Source organism: Triticum urartu, chromosome 2A (genome assembly GCF_056163025.1).
Source record: "Triticum urartu cultivar PI428250 chromosome 2A, HENAU_Tu73, whole genome shotgun sequence".
Classification (NCBI taxonomy): Eukaryota; Viridiplantae; Streptophyta; class Magnoliopsida; order Poales; family Poaceae; genus Triticum; species Triticum urartu.
In genome coordinates this window covers 240449232-240460725 of record NC_141874.1, presented here as the reverse complement: position 1 = coordinate 240460725, position 11494 = coordinate 240449232, and the positions used below count along the sequence as shown (strand labels likewise).

The following is an 11494-nucleotide window of genomic DNA, read 5'->3' as shown; positions in this document are numbered from 1 at the left end:
TTTTTCATTTTTTATGTTTTTTCTTTTGTTTCTTTTTCAATTCTACATTCTTTTATACAAGATCAACATTTTTTTTTGAATACTTGTTCAAAAAAATTCAAATAATCATTCAATATTTTTAAAATAGTTGTCCAACATTTTTCAAATACCCGTTCATCATTTTTCCAAATAGATGTTCAACATTTTTTTCATATACTCGTTCAACATTTTTTTAATACTTATTCGACATTTTTTCTACTCCCTCCATTCCTAAATATAAGTCTTTTTAGATATTTCAAATGAATAATCACATATAGATGTATATAGACATATTTTAGAGTATAGATTCACTCATTTTGCTCTATATGTAGTCATTTGTTGAAATCTCTAGAAAGACCTCTATTTAGAAACAGAGGGAGCAATACTTATTTCAACATTTTTTTGTTCAACTTTTTTTAAATACATGTTCAACATTTTTAACTCGGTCAATATTTTAAAATAATTGTTCAACATTTTTTGCGAGGGTGTTTAACTTCCTTAGATACTTGTTTCACATTTTTTAATACTTATTCAACATTTTTCAAATACTCATTCAACATTTTTCTAAATGTGTTTTTTGAGAAGTGTTTTTTCTAATATATATGTGTAGAATATTTTAAATTATAAACAAATATAAAAAAGCAAACCAAGAAACAGGCTAGTGAATCCCGCACGCGTGGGCCAGCCCAAGTGGCATTTGCCTTCAGCGAGAGGTCGCTCCTGTCTCGCTGAACGCGAGGAATAGTCGCGCCGTGCTGGGCAGAAGGGTCTCCATGGGTCAGAAAAGTGGTTTCAAATACAATATTTATACCGGCCAGTATACATACATGGAGAAGATTAAGGACGCATCTGTGCTCGAGCTGAGATATAGGCACTTTGGCTGGGCTACCTACTTTTGTCAACTATATATTGTACAAAGGATTGTTCCTCTAAGCTGGTGGTAGAGAGCGCCTGCAAGTTGGGCACTCCATCTTGATGTCCATCCAGCGTTGTAAACAGCCCGAATGGAATATATGCTCGCACGGTGCCACCTACAACAAGACAGTGAGAACTACTTAATCATGCATGTCTATGACGTCACAGAACAAGAGATTTCACAATTACCATGTATTCACTTGTTCTTTGGGAGAGATCAATTGTAGTCATGCAGATTACACAATCAATGGGCTGATTTGTGCTATCCTCTACCTTCCTGTGGTAGCAGTATTTCTCAGGGAGGATCTGGAGATTGCAGCCATAAAAGGATAAATAATTATGTTGTGATACTAAAAATGAATTGCCAACATACTCTGAGAATTGAATTAACTAAGCTTAAAATATATCAACAGTGGCAGCTATAATACCTTTTGAGAGACAAAAACAGCTACTCCCTCCGTTCCTAAATATAAGTCTTTTTAAAGATTTCAAATGGACTACCACATACGGATGTATATAGACATATTTTATAGTGTAGATTCACTCATTTTGCTCCGTATGTAGTCACTTGTTGAAATCTCTAGAAAGACCTATATTTAGGAACGGAGGGAGTACATGAATGACAACTAAAATGAACCTCGAATCCAACAGTACGGAGTGCATGTGTTAGGGTATTATCACAGTAGTATTACCTGGCGAGGAATAAAGCAGCGAGAACCAAGATAGTGCTGGAGCAGCAGCACAGCTGCTTGGATGCTCATGAATGTTGTCACAGCTATGCACCATTTCTTGTCAGGCTCAATGCGCATGAAGTTGCTAGGACAACCAAATATATATAGCGGGATGGCGACCCGGGTAGCAGTCATGCCTAAAATATACTGAGGGTGCAGCGGTTTTCTTGTATCCCGGATGACATTCGTGACAATTTGAGGAATCCAAAAGGAGTACATCAGGAAAAGAAGCGGGCGCAAGAAATTGTGCAACTCATACATGAGAAGGATTCCTCCCAAAAGAATGCCGTCTGCAGAAACAAAGCAAAGCAAGGTATGCCTTAATAGTTAGTTGGTAAAAGAAAAGTTCAACACTGGTGTGGATATGCAAAAATATTGTCATTAAATGAGCCATTTTAACTCTACTAATATATGGCAGTAATCATGTGATTGATTGTGCTTTTCTTTTACACCTCAACAGTCGATGTTAACTGCAAGAGGTTGGCCTACCACTGCGATTCTTAAGAAAGCATGAAGAAACCAGATGATATTTAGAACTTACAAAAGCGGCTGTAAAGAACAGAAAGTTCCCGTCTCATTATTTCCCAACCTTCTCCACTGTTCAATGGTCTACTTGCTTTCCATATAGCAAGAAGATACCTCATCTCAAAAATAGAAAAAACAACGAATTTGAAGAAGGCAGCTGTTGCAAAGGCATTAAAGAGTGACTCTGTAGAAAGTTAAACCATGTGATGAAAATGTTAGAGATGGCAAGATATTCAAAAAACATAATTATGACATGATTTTAAAGAAAATAAGCCGCATACAATTCAAGATTCAATAGTTATAATAGCTTTGCAGGTTAATTTTCAGAGAACACTGAAGAACAGATAAATCTTTTGTGGTGTTGACAATACTTCACTGACCAGTGACGCTTAGCATTTAGCAAACTTCACAGACCCATCCTGTTGGGCGATGGGTATGTCTTTACAAATCCCATGAGCAAAATCTCTTTACGCAATATTTACTTGTAAGTAGTGTATTATCATAGCATGCACACTATTTGCTTTTAGCTCAGATTTACATCAGGAATTCAGGATGTATGTAACAGGAGACACCACCATCCACTTGTCAGTGTCATATGTCTAAATTCCCATTTTTACCACCGAAGAGTTCGTGCACTAGCAGCAGAAAACATGGACAACAAAAAAAGCAAACAAATTTGATATGACACGAGTATAAGACTCACCAACCAATATTCCAGCAGTCAGATGCAGTAGACAAAGATATGCATCCATGATAGCTTGTTGCCCAATCATAATAATAGACACCTTAGCAGCTCCCTGTGAGCAATAACGATAGGATTGTAAGTCATGTAGAGCAAGATGACATTAGTGTTGCTAAAAAAATGATCACAGAAAGGGAAAATACTTACTGACTGGGTGTTGCTGTGTTCCATTTGTCTAATAAGCAGCAAAACTTGGAGAAAAGAGATCTATAATATGCCAGTTAAGGAATTGACAGAGAGAAGAGACCAGATAGGATTGAACAAAAACATGAATCTAAGTCAAACAGCCACCAAGGATACAAAAGTGACCATCAGTGTATAGTTAACTGCTTTGTTGTAATAAGCTTCAACATTCAGCGATGTTGAATTTAGCAAGATAGATGAGAAGCATTCTCCATCATCATCCACTGATGGACTTTCCATCAAGCCCTCCAATCGGTACTTCTCATGCTCTCCTTCTAATTATAACAAGTATTTATTACTCACGCACTTAGTATCTCAATATTGTTGGATGATGAGAAAATTTAAAATATGCAGACATAGAACTTGGTGAAAATAAATTACCAGTGGCAAATGAATTTAGCAGTACCATAAGAAAATTCATTACCATTTTGGTTAGATGACACCCGGACCACTTTAGCGGCTATTTCTATGTTACAGTGTTTCTCCATGTCATGTGTGAGAGCTGATACGGAAGAAGTAGCAAACATCAAGGTCACATCCACATTTGTAGCTAGGGAATATTCAGTGTAGAAATAAAATCTTACAGTTCTTCCTTCGGTTCTTCTCTTCAGAAGAATCTTGGAAAACTTGAGAGGAGAAAATCCGTAGCTGTTAAAAGTAAGGAGTTCAAATATATAGCAGCATGTTCATTAATTTTAAAAGGGGCCTTATTACTGTAGTTAGCAGGCAAGACTTACTTCATAATAATGTTAATAACTTTTAAGAGGGCTTGGTTATAATTTTTATGAATGTAAGTGGCATAGCACTACATTGACATCAAAAGATAGCTAGTAAGTGGAACACAGGATTGTGGAATGCAGTAATCATCGATAAAACAAGGAAAATTCGTCTGCTTACCAGATGGTATGGATTTGACAAGAAGTAATCCTCTTCTTGAAGCGGTTCACCATCTGCACCGCTAAAAATATCAATACAACTGTGTTAGATAGTATGGGGAAAAGATGATCTACAAACTGCCTACACTCATAAGACTATGTTCGCATATGCCGATACATAATTAATACTCCAATAATAAAATGCCATGAACAATGGAACATGGCCTCCCTTGTCGTAACTAAAGAGCCTCTTGACTGCAGTACTTACTTATAAGCATTCAGTTATGCAACAAATAGCACACAAAAAAGAGGATCTGACGGGTAACCTGGCAATCATTAACTCATAGTAGTCGAAAAAATTAAGCTTGCACGCCGTAAAATTGACATGAAAATATGTATTCCCTCCGTCCCAAAATAAGTGACTCAACTTTGTACTAACTTTAGTACAAAGTTAGTACTCCCTCCGTCCAAAAATACTTGTCATCAAAATGGATAAAAAGAGATGTATCTCGAACTAAAATACGTCTAGATACATCCATTTATATCCATTTTGATGACAAGTATTTCCGGACGGAGGGAGTACAATAAAGTTAGTACAAAGTTGAGTCACTTATTTTGGGACGGAGGGAGCATGACATAAGTATCATGGGAGTCACTGAACTTAGTATATGTACACAAAAGAATCATGATTTGTGAAATTGTTACAGAACATACAACGAGCACTAGGCAATGAGCCAGGAGACTTGGAACTTGGAGAAGTCTGTGAGGTCTGCACTTGCTAGCTAAGGGTGGTTGTTGACTGTTGACCAAGGTTTACATTCAGGAAACAGGCAAATGTCCTTAGAGGGCAGAGTAGAATAAATATGTCTTTTTGCTGGAGTGCTATTTTTATTATTAGAGTTTGTTGCCCTCGATGTTTAAGGTAGATGCAATTAGTAGCATATACTAATAATGCCAAGGTAGGAGAACCAAAAGTCAAACAAAGTCTCTTAGCTCTCACAAAAGAAAAACAAAGCCTCTTAGTTATGACAAAAAATAATACAATAAAGTTGAACATATACCTGTTTGCCACCATACGAAGTTGTCTAAAAGGCCATATATACACGCCTTCTAACCTTATTTGAGCAACCCCACGATCATGAGATTTGTCAATAACATCATGGAATGTTATTGTTCCCTGTCAACAATAGTTATCACATCACGGTAAGCAAAATGATCAGCAGAGCGTGCATAGGAAAGAGGTCAACATCGCAATAATTCCCATGATTACAGTTAAATATGACTCATCATACACAAAAACACATTGTTTTCACGTGCTAACATAAAGCATAAGAAAGGATCTTCCTTTACCTGAACATAGTGTACCCCGCTTATCTTTGTTGGTGTACTCAGTAATTCCAAAACCGAGTCACCTTTAGATGTCACAAACTCAAGAAACCTAGAAGAACCATTTGTAGCACCAGCAAAGCTCCAACTTCCTGAACCATACAATGGTGGCATTAGTACATAAACCACACAGACAATTAAGTAAGTAGTAGCATCCTATACATAACAAAACAAATTAGGGTAATGAGAAATGGAAAAAGTGTCATGTGAGCAGTTGATTGAGGTTACCAAAACAAATCTATGAATGTGGCATGGAGGGAAATACAATCTACCATTATCCTTTATCTGTTGCGTATGTCATAATTCAACATCTGTAGTAAACAAACCAACTGCAGTGAGGATATGACACCACCAAGTTGTATGATGCTGCCCGAAGAAACAAGCTTACTTTTAGCGTCGAAAGAATAAATTCAATAGCACTGAACGTGTAAAATTGGCACAACATACTGAACTTAAGGAATTAAGTGCAATCCTCACAACACTTGCCTACAGCCCCACACTGTACATAGGATATTAAGACCTTAAGGCCGCTACACATCCTAATGTAATTGTGCAGTGGACCAGTGGCAACACAAAGTTATCAAACAAAAGACATGCTAACACCATAACCTGCTGGGATACAAAACTTGACAAACCAATAGGTCAAATAAACTAGTGCATAGCTACTATCAGATAAGAGTTACTTCCTCTGTTCACAAATATAAGATGTTTTGGATATTTCAATATGGGCTACAACATGTCTATATACATCTGATTCAGAAAAAAGTTATAACATATTATATTTGTGAACGGAGGGAGTACCTTTATATGTTCCTGTAATATTCCATGAATATGGGCTCATGTCATTATCATCCCTCTTGTAGAATGCATGCTGCATAAACATAGCGATGATGAGCATTAAGGTGAGTTCCATACATATAACCAGAATTCATAGTTCTAGATAAATGGATGCTGGTAAACCCTAACATCGTAAAAATGGATAAAAACTTTGCTTGTTGTATCAGTATTTGCTACTGTCTAGTGAACTGAAGCATCAAGACCGCAGTGTCAGCCATGCATGCCAGACTTTAACTCCCACCATTACTTGGTGAAAAGGTACAGTCAATAGAACATGCAGGGCATCCAATTAAAATGACTATCTGGAGTGAAAAGGTCTAGTTGGAATCCGAACTAAAAGCACGCGTTGCTGTTGCACGACTATTAAGTTAAGTTCAATATAAGCACGAGTATAGCGCACCACAAAAATTTACACCAACGAACACAAAATTAAGCCCAAAATAAATAAGGTTGCCCAGTTTTCCTCTTTCCAATTGCTCTATCTGGAGGGCCAAATTAGCATAAATTAACTAGAGAAAATGGGGAAAACTTGCAAGTCTAACAATCAAACAGCGCCTGACCTCATCGGCCCACGATCCGGAGGAGGCCGCGGCTCCGGCGGAGGCGACGCGCTCCCTGAGAGGCCGCAGCGCTGCGGCCAGGGGAGGGAGGGCGAGGCCGAGCACCACCAGGCTCACCACAGCGACCCTCAGCACAGCGGCAGAGCGCCTCATCTTCTGATCGTTGAGCGCAGCCTCACGATTCGGCGGCCACCATGAAGGGAGCGGGGGCAGCAGGAAGCCGACAGAGCAACCGCTGCGGGAAGGACGCCCGCTGGTGGGTTGGTACGGTGGGGTTCGCGTGGGGCGCTAAACCTAGGAGACGAAGGGAAGGAAAGGAAAGGGAGAGGGGAACGGAAGGAGATGGAGGGAGTCAAACGGGCGGGCGTAGGAGATGACGGCGAAGGCGAGGCGAGGCGAGGTGACGGCGACTTTTGTTTCGGCGGACACCAAGCAACGCTTTTGCTGGTGGGGTGGGGAATGGAATCGCTGCCGTGTGTGGGGGGGTGGGGTGGGGGTGGTTGGCTCTGGGGCGGCCGACTGGTCAGTCACTCTCAACCCCAGAGGAGCCCTGGCCTGCACTCTGGAAGCAGCTCAACGCGCCTCCACAAAATTTGTTCCAAATGTCTGAATCAAAATGTTTGAACACTTTTAGAGCAACTCCAACAGGGCGACTTAATCGGATGCACGTTCCGTTTTTCATCCGCGGGCGATCCATTCCCGGTCCATTTTTGAACCGGATTTACGTCAGCGCGGACACGAGACAGACGCGCGCTCGCCTTCGCCTCCCCCCGGGCTCGCTGATCGGTGGCATATTGCCCTCTCCCCATCTAACAGTAAACCCTCGCCCGCCTCCTTCGACACCAACGCCTTCGCTCATTTTTTCGGTGACTCTGCCAGCTGCCGGCGCCGCAACATCCGCTCTGCAACGCCGCCACCTCTCACGTCATCCGTCACCGTTGTCTTGCCGTCGGGGAACCGACAGCTTCCCCCCCCCCCCCCGCTCCCCCCCCTCCTGACATAGTCGTGACCGCGACTAAGAAGTCGCCTCCCTGCCCCTGTCAGATCCTTGTCGGACGCCCGGCAGGGCAGCTAGCTGGTCCTTGCGCGTCGCGACTCCCTTCGTTGGTCGTCTCCTTCGTCGACGCCTGCAAGTTGTTCGACAGTTTGCCAAGGTACAAAATGGACTCCGCCGACGAGTTCTTTTTTCACAATTTCCTTTGCGACTCCGACGATTCGTCGTCCGATGACGAGGAGGAGATATTGGTTGTCGTGTTGGTCCATCACCACCTCAATAGCCGGCGGCCGTTGTTCCGTGGCTTCATTCCGGGCTACCTTCCGGTGTTGAATCACAACCGAGAGAGCAGGCATTTCCTTCTCTGGGATGACTACTTTGATACAACAAATTCGTTGTTCATATATCAGAAATTCCGCCGCCGTTGTCGTATGGGTAGGCATCTTTTCAACCGTATTAGAGAGGGAGTGGTCGGCTATGATGACTATTTTGAGTGCAAAGAGGGTGCCGTTGGAAAGATTGGTTTCTCCTCTTAACAGAAATGCACTGCCGCCATCCGAATGCTTGCATACGGAGTGCCCGGTGATCTCATTGACGAGTATGTCCGTACGAGCGAGTCTACATGCCTAGACTCCCTGTATAAGTTCTGCAAGATTGTTATTGCTGTGTTTGGCCCTGAGTACTTGAGCGAGCCGAGTCCGGAAGATACAGCCCGTTTGTTGGCGATGAATGCCAGCAGGGGCTTCCCGGGGATGCTTGGCAGCATAGACTGCATGCACTGCGAGTGGAAGAATTGCCCTTCTGCTTGGCAAGGGTAGTATAACGGCCATGTCAGGGCACTGTCATACTAAAGGCCGCGGCGTCTCAAGATCTCGGGATCTGGCACTCTTTCTTTGGCATGGCCAGATCACACAATGATATCAACGTGCTTCAGCGCTCGCTGGTGTTTACTAGGCTTGCCGAAGGCAACAGCCCACCAGTGAACTTTACTATCAACGGCCACAACTACGACAAAGGATACTACCTGGATGACGGTATCTATCCTCAGTGGACCACTATTGTGAAGACAATCCCCAACCCTGTCGGAGAGAAGAGGAAAAGATATACCCAAGAGCAAGAGAGTGCTAGGAAGGACGTCGAGCGTGCCTTTGATGTTTTTCAATCTCGATGGGGCATCGTTCGGTATCCTGCTAATACTTGGAGCACGCAGAAACTGTGGAAGGTGATGACTGCTTGTGTGATCATGCACAATACGATCGTAGAAGATGAGCGTCCGGAACGTCTGTACGATCAAGGGTTTCGGTTTCAAGGTGAAAATGTTGTGCCTGAGCATGGAGGAGTGGCAACGTTTGAACAGTTCCTCCAATTTCATCATAACATGCGGGATTCGGAAACTCACGTGCAATTGGAAAATGATTTGGTTGAGCATATGTGGGCTCATGTTGGCAACCAATAGATGTATCTTATTTATTCGGCTTGCAAAACTATGTGAGACATTTTTACTTTTATTCCGCTTGTAAAACTATGCTATTTTATTCAGTTGAAACTATGTTACTCCCTCCGATCCTTATTAATTGCCGTTGATTTAGTACAACTTTGTACTAAATCAGTGACAATTAATATGAATCGGAGGGAGTATTTAACTATATGTCTGAATGCAAACGTTGTGTCTGAAACAATGCAAAAAATGAGCTACTTGTTGAAATAGGGCTGTCAGCCGGCCACGCCGGCACATATGGGTCGGCGCGTTGGATGCACTGCCGACTCAAATCTAAAATAGGACGGACGCCAGGCAGCCGACCCAAACAAACAAAAAGCGGATAAAAGCGTCGTCCGTTTGGGTTGCCCCGTTGGAGCTGCTCTTAGTCATCCAATGCTACTCACCAAATGTTGATGGATTTTTTTTCTTGGAGGGATACCATATGTTCATGGATTGGTCTAGAAATTCAAATTTCTTCAAATCATTCTTAAACTGAAGAGTTCGGGACCTCCGTCTTGCCCACTATTAGTTAGACCACAACTCCTCACAACCATGTGTTGTTGGGAAAGGTAGCATGTAATTTTAAAAAAATTCTATGCTCACGCAAGATATATCTAGGAGATGTATAGCAATGCGAGGGGGCGCATCTTCAACCCTTGAAGATCGCAAAGCGGAAGCGTTTATCAACGCAGTTGATGTAGTCGTACACCTTCATGATCCGTCCCGATCAAGTACCGAACGTACGGCACCTCCGCGTTCAGCACACGTTCAGCTCGATGACATCCACGCCTTCTTGATCCAATAAGACGGGCGAAGTAGTAGATGAGTTTCGGCAGCACAACGGCGTGGTGACGGTTGGTGATGAAGACCAATCTCCACAGGGCTTCGCCAAGCACTACAGAAACAAGATGGAGGATAAACTAGAGGGGACGGGGTTGCCAGCACACGTCTTGGTGAATCTAGATGTGTTTTGGGTGCTAGCCCTGCCCCTCTATTTATATGTTGAGCCTTGGGGTCGAAACTTGGAGTAAAAGCCTCCTCAAAGTTCTTTTTGCCCGAAAGACAAGAGTCCTTCTCGGACTCCGGGGCTAGACGCCAGGGTTCCCGGCGTCTACCCCCAGACGCCAGGGTTCCTGGCGTCTAGCCTCTGGTCTTTGCAAAACTTCCTTTTGCACTTTCCAAAAGCCTTGTGGGCTTTCCTCTTTGGCCCAAATAAAGTGTTCTCGTACCCAAACATTTTGGGAAACATCCAGAACCCCTTCCGGAGACCAAACACTATTATCCCATATATCAATCTTTACCTCCGGACCATTCCAGAGCTCCTCATCATGTCCGTGATCTCATCTGGGACTCCGAACAACATTCGGTCACCAACATACATTACTCATATAAAACTATATCGGCAACGAACGTTAAGCGTGCGGACCCTATGGGTTCGAGAACTATGTAGACATGACCGAGACACCTCTCCGGTCAATACCAATAGCGGAACCTGGATGCCCATATTGGCTCCTACACATTCTACGAAGATCTTTATCGATCGAACCTTTATCACAACATACGTAATTCCCTTTGTCCATTGGTATGTTACTTGCCCGAGATTCGATCGTCGGTATCTTCATACCTAGTTCAATCTCGTTACCGGCAAGTCTCTTTACTCGTTCTGTAATACATCACCTTGTGACTAAATCATTAGTCACTTTGCTTGCAAGGATTCTTATGATGTGCATTACCCCCAGAGATACCTCTCCGATACTCGGAGTGACAAATCCTAATCTCGATCTATGCCAACCCAACAAACACCTTTGGAGATACCTGTAGAGCATCTTTATAATCACCCAGTTACGTTGTGATGTTTGATAGCACACAAGGTATTCCTCCAGTATCCGGGAGTTGCATAATCTCATAGTCAAAGGAATATGTATATGACATGAAGAAATCAATAGCAATAAAACTGAACGATCAATATGCTAAGCTAAAGGATGGGTCTTGTCAATCACATCATTCTCCTAATGATGTGATCTCATTCATCAAATGACAACACATGTCTATGGTTAGGAAACTTAACCATCTTTGATTAACGAGCTAGTCTAGTAGAGGCTTACTAGGGACACGGTGTTTTGTCTATGTATCCACACATGTATCAAGTTTCCGGTTAATACAATTCTAGCATGAATAATAAACATTTATCATGATATAAGGAAATATAAAATAACAACTTTACTGTTGCCTCCATGACATATTTCCT

General features: G+C 42.3%; 1 protein-coding gene across 1 annotated transcript; it reads right to left on the bottom strand.

Annotated features, from left to right (window-relative positions):
* Positions 1-794: 794 nt before the first annotated feature.
* LOC125536944 (transmembrane E3 ubiquitin-protein ligase FLY1) lies at positions 795-7217 on the bottom strand. The gene is made up of 14 exons (XM_048700234.2): positions 6773-7217; positions 6177-6246; positions 5340-5467; positions 5051-5166; positions 4012-4072; positions 3699-3762; positions 3539-3616; positions 3232-3389; positions 3079-3138; positions 2893-2986; positions 2206-2373; positions 1626-1954; positions 1123-1239; positions 795-1049 (listed from the first exon to the last, which is right to left on the bottom strand). The coding sequence occupies exons 1-14, from the start codon at positions 6923-6925 to the stop codon at positions 948-950; spliced, it is 1698 nt and encodes a 565-aa protein (XP_048556191.1). The 5' UTR covers positions 6926-7217; the 3' UTR covers positions 795-947.
* Positions 7218-11494: the final 4277 nt, after the last annotated feature.

Excerpts from the sequence above, each read along its gene's own strand:
- LOC125536944 (XM_048700234.2), bottom strand. The coding sequence starts at position 6,925 with ATGAGGCGCTCTGCCGCTGTGCTGAGGGTCGCTGTGGTGAGCCTGGTG. Across the intron at positions 6,247-6,772 it reads CCGGATCGTGGGCCGATGAG|CATGCATTCTACAAGAGGGA; the intron begins GTCAGGCGCTGT and ends ATGTTTATGCAG. Across the intron at positions 3,617-3,698 it reads GAAGAACCGAAGGAAGAACT|CTCTCACACATGACATGGAG; the intron begins GTAAGATTTTAT and ends CTTCCGTATCAG.